The sequence below is a fragment of the Ambystoma mexicanum genome, chromosome 7p (assembly GCF_040938575.1).
Source record: "Ambystoma mexicanum isolate Mex_15411 chromosome 7p, UKY_AmexF1_1, whole genome shotgun sequence".
Classification (NCBI taxonomy): domain Eukaryota; kingdom Metazoa; phylum Chordata; class Amphibia; order Caudata; family Ambystomatidae; genus Ambystoma; species Ambystoma mexicanum.
The window spans coordinates 81,711,476-81,728,447 of NC_090939.1; the positions used below are offsets into that span (position 1 = coordinate 81,711,476).

At 49.4% G+C, this 16,972-nt stretch overlaps 1 protein-coding gene across 6 annotated transcripts in view; it reads right to left on the reverse strand.

Moving 5' to 3' along the window:
• The window catches only part of STXBP5L (syntaxin binding protein 5L), a 3,950,894-nt gene that overhangs the window by 185,852 nt on the left and 3,748,070 nt on the right, over positions 1 to 16,972 (reverse strand). For all 6 annotated transcript variants that reach the window (XM_069635832.1, XM_069635831.1, XM_069635829.1 and 3 more), the window contains one exon: positions 1,280 to 1,640. In XM_069635832.1, coding sequence (XP_069491933.1) covers positions 1,280 to 1,640 — 361 coding nt within the window. The remainder of the gene's footprint in view (positions 1 to 1,279; positions 1,641 to 16,972) is intronic.

Below are 16,972 nucleotides of genomic sequence, written 5' to 3' on the forward strand. Positions count from 1 at the left end.
AAGTACTCTTTATTTACGCATTGCTAAGCGGGGGCATTGGTGAGTTTTAACCTTCAATGCATGCCAGAATGCATGGGAGTATAGCATCTTAAGGGTGCCCTTTATTACATTTTATCACTAAATCTTTGTAGTAATTTTTGTTAAAATTATGATCATTTTGTGCAACTAAAAGATAACAAATTGAATTTTTTGTATTTTTTTATTTTGTATTTCATCTATGTCATCAATGAGTAATGCAGTATGATTTTTTGTCATCAACTTTCTTTATACGTATATTTCCTGTTCTTTTATTAATTTTATTTTGTTTGCAAGATTGGTTGATTATTCATTCAAATGTATTTAGTAATTTCGTAATGTAATTGTTCGTATTGTTTACTTCAAATTTATTGGATTTTTTTAATATGAAATGGATGCCTTTAGATGAAATGAAGTTGTGTTTATAGAATCATTTAAAGAGTTCACAAGCTTAATCATTATTAAATATCCCAGTAGGAGTTTTTTTGTTGATACCATGTATTATTGCCCAGCTCGATTCTGAGGGTACTTTCTCAATAGTAATTCATTTCATTTGATCCCTCCACCCTGTCAGCCTACTCACTCGCTCCTCCCTTGCATAGTATCCTATTGTGTCCCTTAGAGGACCACCTGGTATAGACCTCCCAGCACAGTTACACATCTTCCTCTGTCATTATTGTAAGAGCCCCATTGTTCTTAGGCCACAGCGCTTCTTTTGTGATCAGTTGAGAAGCGTAATAAAGGGGGAAGGCATGTTGTGTCTTGAATATATGGAGCCTGTGAGAGAGATGGCGCTGTGAGGCATGGAATCATGTGATACATGGAACCATAGAGGTGTGACCTGTGTGATGTTTTCACAAGTGACACTAGGAGATTCATGCACATCTGAGAGAAGGACCAACGATTGCTGACCTCTAATACCTTTAGTCAGATGTAACTATGAGGAATGATTATTAAAAGCCAAGATCTCACACGCGTGTTCTTTTCATACCAAGGTGTACACACATACATAATGCATAGTTAAGACACATGTAAATGCTTATTTTAGGTGTCAAACGTCTTGAAAATGATACATACTTTGTGCATACGGACTTTATAACCAAGTCTACCTTTGCATTTGCTGAGAATGCACTGGTGAGAAGATTTAGCCTCTCGTGGCATTGAGCATACAGGATTAGAGAAATTGCATGAACAGGGCTCTTTACCAGGTGTAGGCCCTATGTCACCTGATCTAACACATGCAAAATCATTAGAGCAGCCATACCTCATTGTCATGATGTGCCCATTGGCACAGAAGCATGCCAGGCAGACGCAGTTGCACATGATCACGACATCCGCACGCAGGATGAAGGACGTCTCTGTGATGTTGTGCACGTAAAGGCAGGTCTGGGAAGGTAGAGAGAAGACTTTGGCTTGTTTTTCTGAGCAGACAATGGCAAACTGGTTATCGCCCATGTCCTGGGAGGAGGAGGGTGAGAAGGTGACCAACTTCCTTCTGCGTGTCTTTTCATTCTCGTCTGCGCTGTTTGGATCCCGCCAGACTTCATACGGTGGGTGTATCAAACCGCCCATGCAGTCCAAGAAAGAGAATGTCAGCACCGCCCCTTTCAGTATCAGCACGGTTCCTGTTCAAAGAAAGCAAACCAATGCAGTCCATGGTTTCATTGTGTTCATACATTACACATTTCACACAATGAGCTAACTCCAGCTCCAGAGGGAGGCACACAAAGCGTGCGTCCATTGCACACACCCATTACATTATTTCCATTCCATGGGACCACTCATCCTGCTGGGACTGCAAAGTGCAGCTCTTTGATGTATTTCAAAAGAACATTTAGACACGCCTCGTTTTCCTTCTAAATGTCGCAAATAGGAATTACTTTGTATTTTTTGGTCGTCGGGCGGAACAATTGCAAGGAAATGAAGCACAGTTAGTGGTTAGGGCGCTTGAAAAGAAACTAGAAGCTCCTAAATTCCAATATGAAAGTAGACACTGTAGCTCCATGCTGATTCAGTGACTCTTATTAAAAAGCAATCAGTGCATAGCATAACATTAACTATTTGCACATTTCTGAACCCGCTGCGGTGGAGTCCCACCGGCACCACTGTGCTGTAATTATGGACTACGTAAAGTGTAGCAAGAAAATAACCCCACACCATGGGTTCTGACTTGCAGACTCCAAAATCTGCTAGCAATTCCCATTACAATTTGCAAATGGCGGCAATGGTACGTTTGTCAGGATGGTGGTGATTACATATATGTTGCACGTCTCCAAATGTACGGTACAATGTATAACATCATGTTATCATTATTATTTACCACTTTGAAGCCCTGGGTGTTCTTCAGTGTTTCAAGCCTCTGTTAATGCCTCTGTTTGCCAAATCTTGTTTCGTTCATAAATGAAATATGCTCATTATCATGTATTTGCTTTTAAATCCAAACAATGCTCGTGTTCTCAAACAGCTGCCCTGGCAGTCCTCGAGGCAAGGATTCGCTCCAAGGCAGATTGCCTTGCACATAACATGTAAAAAAAAAACAGCTACCTGAAGGACATGCTCCTGCTTTCGGGGGCCTGCAGATTCTCGACAGGCAAGAACAACTTCTTGAGGACAGAGTAAGAGAAGGGTGGAGTAATAGTCTGTGTTGGAATCGGCTATTACTCCGAACTTCTCCATTAGGAGCAGTTGGCCTGGCAGACTTATTCTCCCTATTTCTCTCTTGATGGACTATAATTTATTTGGCCTATTGCCAGCAAAAGAAACAATTCAAGAACAGGGGCTCTATTCTCGTTCCCAAGATTTTAAATAATTTAGACTTTTGTTACATTCCGATTAAAACTGTTTTTGCCTGGTGCATTTCATTAGGGTTAGTTTACAATCTTCTTTCAGATTATCATTGGGGTATAGACATATCTGGCCATCTTTATATTGCGGTACTTCAATCATTGTTTTAAAATATATTTATTGGAGTACGATTTTACTGCAGACCACCCTGGCCAACACCCTTGGGTGCTGCAGCTAAAACGAAGCTCCCCTAAGCCTGCAACAGCAGAGGGAACTGCAACATCTTTAAGGACCGGTGGAAGCCACCTTTGCAGTTCTGATTAGCTGTCCAAAGAGAGGGTCGGCTGTCCACAGGACAGGAAGTGGAAATCCAGTAGTTTTCAAGGCATTTTGTGTCAAATCTGACACACAACCTGAGGGTCTTGCAGCAAAATCAAAGTTCCTCGCTGGCGCTACAACAGGAGTCCTCCCAACAGCCCTTTATCTAATTCCTCTTTCTGAGGTCACCTTGGGGGACTCCAATACCTTCCTGCACCTGGGGGAACCACCTTGGGCATTATGACTGACAACCAGAGGGTCATGTGAGCAAATCATGCGACAGGACATGGAAAACTACCACATTATGGGGCGTTTCTTTCCCCATCATTTACACAGAAAACTGCCCACCACCTAGGAGTCCTGTAGTGAAGATGAAGATACCCTGTGCCTATTCGTCTATAATGTGGGTATCCACGAACCCTCTGTGCCTACCTATGTTTATCTAACAAGTTATGTTTGTTGTACTCTTCCACTCCCCTCCCACTATGCTCCTGCATACCATCATCCACATACAATCTCTGCGTCCTTTACCCGTCAGTTGAGGGATATATGCACTCCCGATAGAGTCCCACTACCACTCTTCTCTCTTCTCCCTCTTCCCTCCAGTTCTGCAGTTGCTCCACCTATACCCATTACAACCTCTTCCACCCTACTTTTCTCCCTATAGGAGAACACTATCTTCCCTGCACCTCTTCCTGCTTCCCACTAAAATCTTTTTGGGACTATGGAATGTCAAATCTCTGTGCAACATCGCCTTTCTAACAGAGAACTATGGCTCCCACCGCTCAGTCTTCCCGTGATGGCCCTCACTGAAACATGGATCCCCCCAAATGTGACTGCCACTTTTACAACCTGGAATGCTTACTCTGCTATTTTTTCCCACTGCTCACATCCAGGAAAAAGCTAATGCTGTTGTGCACATGATCAACAAAGCTAGCCCATCAGCCCCTCGACTGACTTTCTCCACTCTGCTTATTAACATGTTGCTGTTTGATATCTTGCACCTCTTTCTCGCATCTCTTCCCATCAAAGTCCCAGCCATCCTTCAACCTCCCTCCCCAACCTGAGACTCTAGCTGGACGCCACTCTTTATGACTAGTCTCTGGTCATCCTGAAAAACCTACTGAACCACAATCATTGCAACTCACAAGTTTCCATCTTCCTCTACTCACTCAATTCTTATGCCCCCACTGTGTATGTATCGCCATGTCATCACTCGGTTCTACACCTCACTGCCTTGTGTCCCTCATCTGCTCTCCCTCCCTTCTAGTTCTAGAAAATCACCAAATGAAAGTGCAAATCTAACTCTATTCCACCCCCCCACCACCTAGACCATGTCATGACATCCGTTCAAGCCCTCCTGCCACCTTTTGCTTATTCTACTGAAATACCATTTCTGGAGTTCAACGTTCCTCTGGCAATCCCTTTGGGCACTTAACTTGCTCCCTCCTTCACTCACTCTTGCTCCCACCCTCAACCATTGATTTTTGCAGCCATTCAACCGCTCATGACAACCATGCACCCCAAACCTAGCACAAAACCCACTCTAGTTCTCTCCTAGTAAGTACTACCACCAATCACTCTTTGTTCACACTAATGTTCTGGATTAACCAGGGTTCAACTATTACACTAACCTTCACTCTCTTCCTCTCATGCTATCAATGAACCTCCCCTCAATGCTTGCTGCCCACTTTCTGCTCCTCGCTCTCAGCTGACAACTTTGCTAGCATATTCTGCATCAGACACACCACAGAGACCATGGATTTTAATAATCTCCTACAGGTGTTAGGTTTCACACAGCGCTCCTCTGGCCCAACACATTCAGCAGGGCATCTACTCGACCCAGTATTAGAGTTTAATACTACCTTCACTGAGGTAGCTATTACACCATTATCGTGGACAGACCACTCTTTAATTTACTTTGTTGTGACAAAAGTCCACTGCGGCTCCAAATAATCATTGGTTCACAGCTGGGCTAAGTCTATTAAAAAGCAAACACTGTGAACTCGAGCGGCGGTGGCAGGCCACCTTTTCAATCTTAGACAAGGAGGCTTGTACTAAGCACAGAGCTGTCTATAAGAAAGCTATTCTGCAGGCTAAGAAATGGTATTTTCCTGAAATAATTTGCACTGCCCATCAGATAGGTCAGAGCTGTCTCAAATATATTATGAATGAACAGGTGCACGTGAAGCTCAGAAGCCCATGATTCAGTCACAAGAGATTTGTGATAATTTAGCACTGTTCTTTTCAACAAGGTTGCCCATTTACGTCCAGTGCAGTACATAGGATCAAAAGTAATACATAAATAGAATAAATAAACAATAGTAAATAAAGTGCAGCCAGCTTGTGTTAAGTGCAGGCGTAAGTGCAGACATCAAGTGTCAAAAGCTGGGGGGGGGGTGCACGGATACAGACACAGCCCCCAGGTGCAGGGGGTGCCCGGGAGGTGGTGCAGGGGGTGCCCGGGAGGTAGTGCAGGAGTGCAGCTGGCGGGGGAGGGGACCTGGGCCTGAGATCAAAGGCTAGCCAGGTGACCAGTGCAGTTTCATTCAGGAGTTCAGCAGGGAAGAGGAGGAGAGGAGGAGAGAAAGAAGAATCAAAGAGGAAGGTCTTGAGGTGCTTCCGGAACTGGAGATGGTTCTCCTCAAGTTTCAGGGAGGTAGGGTGGCTGTTACAGAGGGAGGCCCCAGCTGAAGAAAGAGATCTACCACCAATGTGTTGCTTTGAGAAGCGACTAACCCTGAGGGAGTTGGAGGCGGATGAGCGAAGAGCTCGAGAGGGAAGATATTTAGGAAGATAGAGTTGAAGGTATTGAGCCCCCAGGCCCCAGAAGGCCTTGTGGACAATGCAGAGGGTTTTGAACTTAATTGTCGCAACCACTGGGAGCCAGTGCAGAGATTTCAGTCCTGGAGAGATACGATCCCTGGGTTTAAGGCCAAGGACAAGGAGAGTAGAAGCAGGCAGATTTAGAAAGAGGCTGTTGCAGTAGTGTAGCATACAGAGAATCAGAGATCTGGAAACAGTGAGCTTCTGGGGGAAGGAGAGGAAAGGAAGAATACCTCTAAGGATGTGCAGCTGGTAGTGTAACTTCTTAGAGATGTCAGAGATGTGAGGAGAGGAGAGTGTGGAGTCACATATGACACCAAGGTTATTAGCCTCACAGGTGGGAGAAGGAAGAGGGCCAAGGGATGCCGGCCAGAGAGCGATAGGAAAGGAGGGAGCAAGTGTGCTGATGAGGAGAATCTCAATCCTAATGGCGTTAAGGCAGAGATCATTGGCGGCACACCACACCTGGATAGCGGACAGACAGTCAGAGATTAGAGAAGGAGAAGGGGTGGCGGAAGGGAGCCTGAAAAGGAGCCGAGTGTTGTCCGCATAGCACTGAAAGTTGGGGCTGAATGCGGCAATGCAGTGGGCAATAAGTGCCAGGTATTGGTTGAACAGCCAGGGGGATAGGTTAGACCCCTGGGGAACACCACAGGTAGAGATAGAGGTAGAGGAGAAGAACCCAAGTTGGACCTGGGAGGGTCAAGCAGAGAGGAAAGAGGTCAGCCAAGCCAGGGCCTGATCGGTGGTACCCAGATTATCACGGAGATGGTTGAGCAGGATGGCAGAGTTGATCAAGTAAGATGAGGACACAGGGGGTATTGGAGTCAGGGTTTGAGAGTAGGTCTTCATGGATGTTCACAAGAGCAGTTTCCGTGCTTCTGGTAGCTCTGAAGCCAGACTGATGGTCATGGAGCCAACCAATTCAGTGTGAAGATTAAGCTGGGAGATGGCCAGCTTTTCCAGGAGTTTGCCCAGGAAAGGGGTGATGGAGAGTGGGCAGTAGTTAGAAAGGCAGGAGGGGTCGGCTATGGAGTGCTTCAGGGGGGAAAGGAAGACTCCAGTGGTGAAGGAGTGGTTGCAGACGTCGGCCAGAGCAGGAGCCAGGGTGTCAATGTGGTCCTTGATGGTTTTAGAGGAACAGGGGCGAACCGGTTTTGACGAGACTTTTCATAGATCGCACTTGTCTAGAAAGCTCAGCTGGGGGGAACAGGGGAAAGGCAGAGGAGGGGTGGCCAGAGAGGGTCCAGGAGTAGAGACGGGAGGAGGAGAGAGAGGACATGATGTCCTGAGTTTTAGAGATGAAATGAGAATCCAGGGCTGTGGAGAGGGCTTGGGAGGGGACAGGAGAGGTAGAGACTGCAGCAGAATTGGGCAGCTCCTTGCAGAGTTCGGCCAAGTTGTTGGATGCCGCAGAGACGCGGGCTTGGATGAGGGCTCTCTTCTTGGTGCTGAGAGAGAGCCGGTATTGCCTTTGGAGCAGGCGGTAGGCCTGTTTTTCAGAGGATGTACAGGAAGCACGCCATTTCCTCTCAGCCACCCTGCACTTGCGTTTAAGGGTGATGAGGTCTGAGACGTAACAGGAGTTGCACTTGGCCTTGGGATTCAAGTGGATCCTCATGAAAGTGGCAAGAACATCAAGAGTATCAGATATAGCAGAGTGGACCATAGAAAGGGCTGTGTCAGGGTGCGAGTCAGCCGAGGGGTGCAGAGGGCTGAGAAAGCAGCAGCAAAAGCCTCAGCTGACACACACTTCATGGGTCGGATAATCGCAAGAAGGTAGGTGGCAGTGATGGAGTTGGCTTGGCCTGAGGGGTGGAGAGAGTGAGCTGTATAGATCAGAACATCGAAAATGTGCCCTGCAGAGTGAGTCGGGCCATAGGGGAGGATAGAGAGTGAGAGAGTTGCAGAGTTTGCAAAAGAGTCCAGAGGAAGGACTGGAAGCATCCAGGTGGATGTTAAAGTCTCCAAGAAGGAGGAGTTGACTGGTCGACAACAGGAGGGCAGAGGAGAGGTCCGCCCACTCAGAGATGAAGGAGGAGATCTGACCAGGTGGCCGATGGATAGTAGCCACAGTAAGGGAATGGCTGGGAGAGAAAGAGAGCCTGCAGACGAGGCATTGGAAAGAGGAGTAGGCCTGCGTAGGAATGACAGAGGCAGGAATCCACTTAGGGAAGATCAGGGCTACACCCTCTGTGGAACGATTGGACCTGGGCGCGAAGAGGATCTTGTAGCCGCGAGGAGAGTATCAAAGCTTGTGACAGAGCTGGCCGTGAACCTTGTCTCAGTGAGACCGAGGACATCGAGGTCAAGTTCTTCCAGGAGACGGCAGATGTCAGAGGGGTGTGTGACAGCTGAGCAAGTGTTTAGAGTGGCAATATGGAGAAGGTTGCCATCCTTGAAGACTTCCGTGGAGGGGTACAAACCAGTGGTACGCCCTGTAGAGGTGTAGGAGTAGCCGGGGGGGGGGGCAGAAGACGAAGGAGGAGAGGGCAAGGTAGCCAAGAAGGAGTAAATTGATGAGGCGCGGGAAATGCCCATCAAAGAGGAGAAGGTTGGGTGAGGGCCATGGACCAAGACGGTCCCATTAAAGTAAACATGAACAATGACCTTAGAGGAGTGGAAGGAGGACAGGAGGGCCTCCCACCGGGTGCCACCATTGATGGGAGAAGAAGAGAAAGGAGAAAGCACAGAGACCAAATGAAGAGTCCATAGGTCTGGCGAGGGAACGACAAAGAGGATGTTGGTGAGGGCTTGCCTGGAGGAAGCACTGGTATAGGTGTCAGCGATAGAGAGGCCTGGGTTGGAGACCAGGATGTCTTTTTGAAACTTCTTCCTATCAGATTTAGTGAGGAGAGCAGGATAGCCGACAGAGAAGCAGTTAGAAAAGATGTAAACAAAACTGATGTGTTACTGCTAGAACGGGTAGAGTTTTCTCCTCTTCAATCTATTTGGCCTGCATGGCTTGGAGCACACCCTCTACCTATTGACTTGAAAGCTGAGCATTATTTTTGACGACCAACTGTCATTTGTCAAACCGGTTGATGCAGTGGTGAGAAATTAAATTTACTCACCATAGTACTCATAGTCCATGGTCCCCTTTCCTCCATCGTTGTGGGCGTCCCCCAACATGGGGACAGTAACGGAACCTTTGGCAGTGAAAAATTGAGCTTCCCCTTTAAATTTGTATAGCATGTAGGGGCGCGGCCTCAGGCGTGGGAACATCCCGCCGAGGCCCTGCATTCCAGCGCCTGACCTCAGTCTCCTTTGAACACAACTGATGCTTAGATACATGACTACTCCTAGTACATTGTAGCCCTTGGCATACTAGCGGGGGAAGGCGGGTGGGACGTATGGAGGAAAGGAGACTATGGACTATGAGAACTCTAGTCACTACGGTGAATAACTTTAATTACTCATACATTCCGTCCCCTTTCCTCCATCCTTGTGGGTGATTCCACCGAACAAGAACATAGGGTGGAGCTGTGATAACCTGCCTCATATCTAGGACAAAGCAAAATGGTTCTTCAGAACCGCCTGACCAAACTCTGCATCTTGCCTGGAGCTGGTGTCCTGTGAGTAGTATTTACAGAAGGCTGATGGAGTGGCCCAAGTAGCCGCCTTGCTGATGATATCCCAAGAAGCATGTCTCTGAAACGCGATGGCTGTGGCCTTGACCCTGACCGCATGGGCATGAATTCCCTCAGGAACAGGTTTACCCATGGCCGTGTATGCCTCTGAGATGGCCTGAACCATCCAACGGGCGATGGAAGCCTGAGAGCCGGGGGGAGGAGCCCCCAAAAGTCACTAACAATGCCTCAGACTTCGTCCGAGAGAGATAAACTTGAGGAACCTCTTGAGGTCCTTGATTCAGATGAAATGGAGAGATCACTTTGGGCAAGAAGTTTGGGTGGGTGCGCAAGATGACCTTGTTGTGAATGTGGTGAAGGGCTTGTGCAAGGACAATGCCTACAGCTCACTAACCCTGCGTGCAGAGGTGAGAGCAAACAGTAAGTGTCACCAAGCGGATGTCCACAGAAGCCATCGGCACGAAAGGCTTGCGCTGCAAAGCTGCAAGAACCACACTGAAGTTCTGGGCCGGGTGCGGCATATACACCAGCAGAAAAAGCCTAGACAACCCCCTTAAGGTGGGCCGCTGTCACGGTGCCTGCCCCCAGACATCTGAGTACTGGCACCCATGGGGACCTTTAAGGCCCCAAAGGATTGCCTAAGGGCTTCCTGGACTCAGTCCTGGCGCCGTTGGCGCTAGGCTCATACTGCCTTTTCAGGCAAGACAGGTCATCAAGTAACAGAACCATGTACAGCCCAGTCTGAGGTTGGTTGAAGGGACTACTTTATCTGGGGACTATTTGATGAGGTGTGGTGCAGGGACTACTTTACCTGGGAACTACTTCTGGGAAGCTATTTAAACCACGCCCAAAGAACAGAACATGCTTCGCGTTATTCTGCACTCCTGAAGCATAATGCTCACCGTTCCTGCAGCTCCAGTCCTGTCTTCAGCCACGCCCATCCTGGTCATCGCGATCTGCACCTGCAAAGGAAGGAGAGATCACAGTTTAGAACAAGAGCTTACCTGATACTCCATTGCCATCACTCAGGAGTCTCCACATCTGCAGAAAAAGGAACATCAGTTAACCCGCTACGTAAGAACCCGGTTAAAGACAATTAGCATAGCGCAGCATGATACTCACCTAAGCGCTGTATGACCATGCGATCCAACGAAGCATTCTCACGCGATCGCCATCCCGGTGCAGCCGCATCTGCAGAACAAGGAAAGAACACAACAGGTGAGCTGCGCTTCGCTAAAGGACATTTAAATCTCGCGCAGCATAATACCCACCAGAAGCAGTATTCTCTTGCGGTTCCGCGAGCCACCATTACACAACCTTCACTCCGGCGGCGCCGCACCTGCAGAAATAAAAGGGGACAGCAAATTAATAGCACGAAAGAACAATATCACTTGTTAGACATTTTTGTATTGTGCAAGTATTGAAACTTACCTTGGCATTACCTCATCTTATCTGGAAGGGAGTCGCCTTTCTTTGGGTGTACCTCAAAGGGGAATCTGCAAAGAAAGGTACAGGGGTGAACTTTAAGACAACCAGAACTCTAAAGCATTTCACACTATTTAGGATTGGCATAAAGACTTACCTCAGAGTCATTGTTGTCTGGAACTCTGCCATAAGGCTACAGGATCAGTGAAGTTAACTGGATCCCTGAATCCCGACGCACCCCTGCATACAGTCACAGGATGGAGAGCCCACCCTTCATAACATTACGGTGAGACACAGTGAAGGGACATTGGGAGGTCACGGAGGTGGAAGTTGGCCCTTCTCCTTACGGCTAGTTAATTTATCACTTTCACCATTTTAGGCAAATCTTCCTTTATGCCAGATAGATGAAACTAAAGGGGCAGGTGCAGTCACTCATCACTTCGCTACGAGTCACACTGGTGGAGGCCGATTCAGTCCAGCTTCGTTCAGCGGCCCTGTGGAAACCAGGTGAGTGTAACAGCCGCTGGAGTAGAGGGGTGGGCGGGACAGCACAACACCTGTGGCTGTGCCAACAGATCTGAAAGGTATCTCCCAGAGATCCACAACCCCAACCTGCCCATGAAGCAAACTGGGGGCACTTGGAATTCAGAGGGAATGGAAACAAATCCAGGTCCGCAAACCCCCAACCCTATAACGGGCAACAAGGTCAGTGTGCAACTCCCACTCGTAGGTGCTGAACCACAGGCGGATTAGCTGGTCCGCTTCTGCATTGCTGTCCCCCGGGAGATGGACTGCTGAAATTCGAATTCCATCCGTCAGGGCCCATTCTCAGATTGACACTGCCTCAATGCAAAGAAGGGGTGAGTGGGTGCCACCCTGCTTGTTCAGGTAAAACCTCGTAGTAGAATTGTCCGTCCTGGGCACTGTTGAGCCGCCGAGCATGATGGCCGCTTGAGTGAAGGGCACCCTCTGTCCTTTGGGCCCAGGTACCTGCTCATCCTGCCACCCTCCCGCACTGCCTCCGGGCCACCCCTTGCACTGGGGTCTGTATCTGTACCCATACAGCCCCCCCTTTTTCTTCCTGCACTTATCAGACCTACCCTGTCTGCTGCCTTAAACCTAGCACTTGCAAATTGCTGGCTGCATTACCACTGTTTGTTGCCTTTATTATTTATTTATTGTTATTTATCAGTTTCTCCTCTGCTTCGCACTTTCCACCTCTCCCCCTTCCATGCACTTTTCCCCTCCCCCCTCTCCCATGCACTTGCGCCTTCTCAATGTCACTGGGCCTAGTAAGATCGCTGTTTTGTTCTCCCCTGTTCCCATCCTTTGCCTTGTCGCGCTCTGAATCACTTGTGTACGAGCGCAATAGAAATAAAATATCAATCAATCAATCATTGTGACAAATCCGATTACACCCTATGCTGCAGCTTTTCTTTACATCTGGTGGACGAGGGGTTGTTTGCTGTCTCGGGGCTCTTGAGTGGAATCAGCATCTGTGATCCGTGCCCTGAGCCCTCGATACTGATACGCGGCGGAGGACCGTTGGGGAAGGCGGGAGGCGCTGATCTTATCCGGCGCTGTTTCCTGCTGCATCGGCTCTGAGAGCTTACAATCTGGATCTGCTGTTTATTACTGTTGGTGGCCGCGGGACTGCAATCCTTGAGCGCTGCCAGCTGGAGCTGTGGTCGGCAAGGCGGCGGTACGGGCCTGGGGCGTGTGGCTGCGGCAAGGACGCGCCCGAGCTTATGCTTTAACCCCCGAGGTCGGATGCCGGATGGGAGGTGTAGCTTCTGCGATTCTTGCCGGGAGCCGGAGGCCACGGTTGCGGACTGATTCTGGCCTGGTGCTCTGAGCCCCGTCGCCCGCCCTCCCGATGTGAGGAGGATTGTTGGTGCGGTGGGCTGGGGTCTTCTGCTGATGACTGTGCGCGGCTGCACTCTGGGGCACGCTGCGGTCGCCCCGGGTGTTGGCCTCAACGGCGGGGGAAGATTAACCCCCGTGCTGGAGCTGCATTGGTGCTGCGCCATCTGACTCCCGGCGGCCCTCTCCCTCTGGGGGGTGCTTCGTGGCCATGCGCCCCGTTGCATCTTCAGCTGGATGACCGTTGATGAAGTGATGACTGTTGTGGTGGCTGAAATACCCTTGCTTCGGGTGCTTGAGCCTGGGCGATCCACGGTGAACTGGCATTGCGGAGACAGTGCTTACACAACGGCTTTCAATAAGGGAGCCCATTGCTGTGGACCTGGTTGATTATTGGTAACACCATACTGGCAGGTGCCAGCTGGGAACTCGTGAGACGCTTCTAGGGTTCTGGTGGTGGTACTGCTCTGGCTGCTCTTTGGGGTTCTCTGTGGATGGATTGTTATTGGCCCTGAAGATATCTATGGTTGAAATTGACATCGGGGCGCTTTAATGCTTTGCCTGTGCTGGTCAGCCCTGCTGCATATACCTGGGACCTATTGACAGATACCTGTGCCTGGCATGCTGCCTTGTCTCCGCCCCCTGGTGACCTGCGCTGTTGGGGTTGCCGTGCATGCTGGTCCCGGGGCCTATGTGGCAATTCCCTAGTACTCCTATGCGGCTGTGCTTGCTGGCTTGTTTTCCCACTCTCGGCTTTGTGGCACTGGTGCCTGGGTGGTGCACTCTCTGCTTTGGTTTTCCGCTTTTGCCCTGGTGACAACACTCCTGAGCCATGACCAAGGGGGCTGCATCCAAGAAGAAAGGCCCAATAGACACTTACACCAATACACCGGCCAAATCCCCTGTCCCATCCGGTGGATGATCAATCCCCCTCCCATACGGCATCGAGAGAGGACCACCTGCTGGCGACTGTGCAAAACATCTTTCTCGCCGTTAATGTCAAGTTGGACGATATTGTCTCCACTATTGGCTCTCTGAAGACAAAATTGGAAAAGGAGGGGGCTTGCATCACTGAGTCCAGAGTTTGTGCAACGGAGGATCAAGTTGCAAAGAATGGTCGCGACATAGCTAATTTTCAGCAGGAGTTTAACAGAGGCCAAAATAAGTGTGACGATCTTGAATCGCGGTCGCGCCGCAATAATATCAGAATTGTCGGAATTCCTGAGGCTGCCTGTAAAGGTCAGATGGAGAAGTTCACCGAAAATGTACTTAAGACCTTGTTTGATTCGTCGGGATTCTCGGAGCATTTCCTTCTGGAAAGAGCGCATCGGGTCCTGGCCCCGGTTCCTTAACCGGACGCACCTCCCCGAACCACTGTGGTCAGACTTCTAAATTATTGTGACTGGGACTTGATACTGCGCATGGCCCGAGAGCAAGGTGCGCTGCAATACGAATCCTCCGACATCCACATATATCCAGATTTTGCGACGGATGTGCTCTCCCTACGAAAGTCATTTGATCCTGTTAAGAAGCTGTTGCGGATCCGCGAGGTGCAATATGCTCTGCTATACCCGGCCAGGCTCCGATTGCAGCATGGAGGCAGGGCCCACTTCTTTGAGGAGCCTAATGAAGCGATATCATATGTTGAGGCCAATATCCCCATCCCTCTGCCGCGGCGTGACCGTGGTGGGTCCTCGGCTCCTGCTGGTGCCCCTGACATTATGAATAACGATTGATGTCACTGGTTGTACATCCTCGTCCAGTCCACTCTCTTGGAAAGGGTGTAACCTTTTCGGGCGGGGGGTGACTATACTGAAACGGCAGACCATGCATGTGGGTTCTTAGGTGACCTCACAGTGCACCCCATGGAGTTTGTTGTGTACTTTTATGATTGGGCATTCATTGTCAAGGTTTGGGTGATGATGTGGGTGGGGTGGATGGTGGGGATGTGGGTGTTTATTTTGTGGTTGGATTTGAGGCAACTATGAGTGTGGTTTTGCTGGGCTGTTATTGCCCAATGTTGAGAATGTTTAGTTACATCTGGAAAATAAGTGAAGGAGTACCCAATTACAATGTACATAACTCATTTTTGCATTGGGCCAGTCTACTGCGATACGCATATCGTTTCGGGCATGAATGTTAACCTGACTTTCCTTTCTTGGAATGTGCGGGGTCTCAACCACCCCTTTAAAGCCCATTAGGTGCATGCTTATATAAATCGTTGTTCACCCAATATAGTTATGCTTCAGGAGACTCATGTCCTTGGGCTCATTAATGAAAAATGTGCCAAACCCTGGGGCACTCAGCGTTTTTATACCGGCTATTCATCCCAGGCGCAGGGTGTGCTCACTTTGATACATCACTCGGTTCAATTTCAAGAGCACAGGCACGAAATAGACCCTTTGGGAAGATATGTGGTGGCGTGGGGCTTATTACTCAGGGTTAATGTTGTGCTGGTCAACACGTATGGCCCTAATGTCGATGATCCTCAATTTTACTCCCATATCCTTGACCTCCTGCTTGGGAACCCATTCCCATATATTATTGGGGGGGGGGGATTTTAATCGTATTCTTGATTGCACCCTACACCGGTCAAGAGACGCTCAGAGGGAGCTGTCTGCAGCGGGCCGTATGGTAGTGGAGGTTATGAGTCATTTGGGGTTGATTGATCCCTGGTGCAGTCGTAACCCGTCCAGGCGTGAGTATACGTATTACTCCACTGTGCATGATGCTCATTCTAGAATTGATCTTTGGTTAATTCCTGGCTCTCTCATGGCGAGGGTTGTGGACTCCGCAATTTACCCTTGTACACTGTCTGACCAATCTCCCGTCACACTGACACTCGGCTGGTCGGATACTGTAAAATCGATGCCTCTGTGGCGTATGCCGCCGGGATGCTTGTTGGACGCTGCACTGCCGAAAGCTTACACACTGAATCCGTGGAATTCTTCTTGAGTAACGCATCATCGGTTCCCCAGATGGGTACAATCTGGGAGTCCTATAAGGCATGGGTCAGGGGTGTAATCATTTCTAAGGCCTCCGGCAGGCTGCGCGAGACCAGGAAGAAGCTCACTGAGGTGGAGATGGAGCTGAAGACTCTGGAAGTCAAATACGCACGTACGGGTGAAAGGGCGTTACTTGATGGCATTAAGAGTAATCTCTTGACGTTTAAGGAACTTGCGGACCTTGAGGTCCGTTTGCTATACTGCCCTACCCAGGCTAGGAGATATGGGGAGTCGGACAGGCCGGGGTGGCATTTAGCTCGGGCGGTGCGAGGTGACATGAGCACGTACTACATTTCAGGTATCGAAGGGGTGTCAGGTGATATCATTAGCTCCCCGGAGACTGTAAATGCGGAATTCTTTGAGTTCTGTAGGTCGCTGTACTCCAACACTGACCAATGTTCCCCGGCGGAATTGGAGCATTATCTTGACGCTATTCCGCTTCCCAAACTCTTGGATCTTCCCCTTACCACTGACGAGATTGTGGAGTCTATCAAAGCTCTTCCATCTGGCAAGGCCCTTGGGACTGATGGCCTCGGGATTGAGTTATACAAGGAGGTGAGCTCGGTTCTGGCCCCGCAGCTGCTCAGTACCTGGGAGGAATCTTTGCGGCGCCGTCTTCTTCCCCCTTCAATGGCAGAGGCGCTGATAACGGTGCTGCTGAAACCTAATAGACCCCCTGAAAATATGGGCTCTTATCGCCCGCTATCTTTGATTGACTCAGACGCTAAGGTCCTAGCTAAATGATTGGCATCTAGGCTACTTCCGCACATGACTCCGCTGGTCCACCCTGACCAGTCGGGTTTCATTCCCGGGCGTACAACGGCATACAACTTGCACAAACTCTTTGGTGTCCTTTCACAGATCAACCCAGACGCTCAGGTTGTGGCCGCCTCTTTATATGCCGAAAAGGCGTTTGATTCTGTGTCTTGGCAATTTCTGTTCTCGGTCCTCAGGCGGATGGGCTTGGGCAAGTTCTTTATCCAATGTGTTAAATTGTTTTATTCCTCGCCGATGGCGAGGGTTAGGACCGGGTCTATAATATCTCCCATATTTACACTTGCCAGGGGCACGCGACAAGGGTGCCCCTTATCCCCGCTCCTTTTTGCTCTCTCCGTCGAGCTCCTGGCTTGTATTATGCGTTCCAGA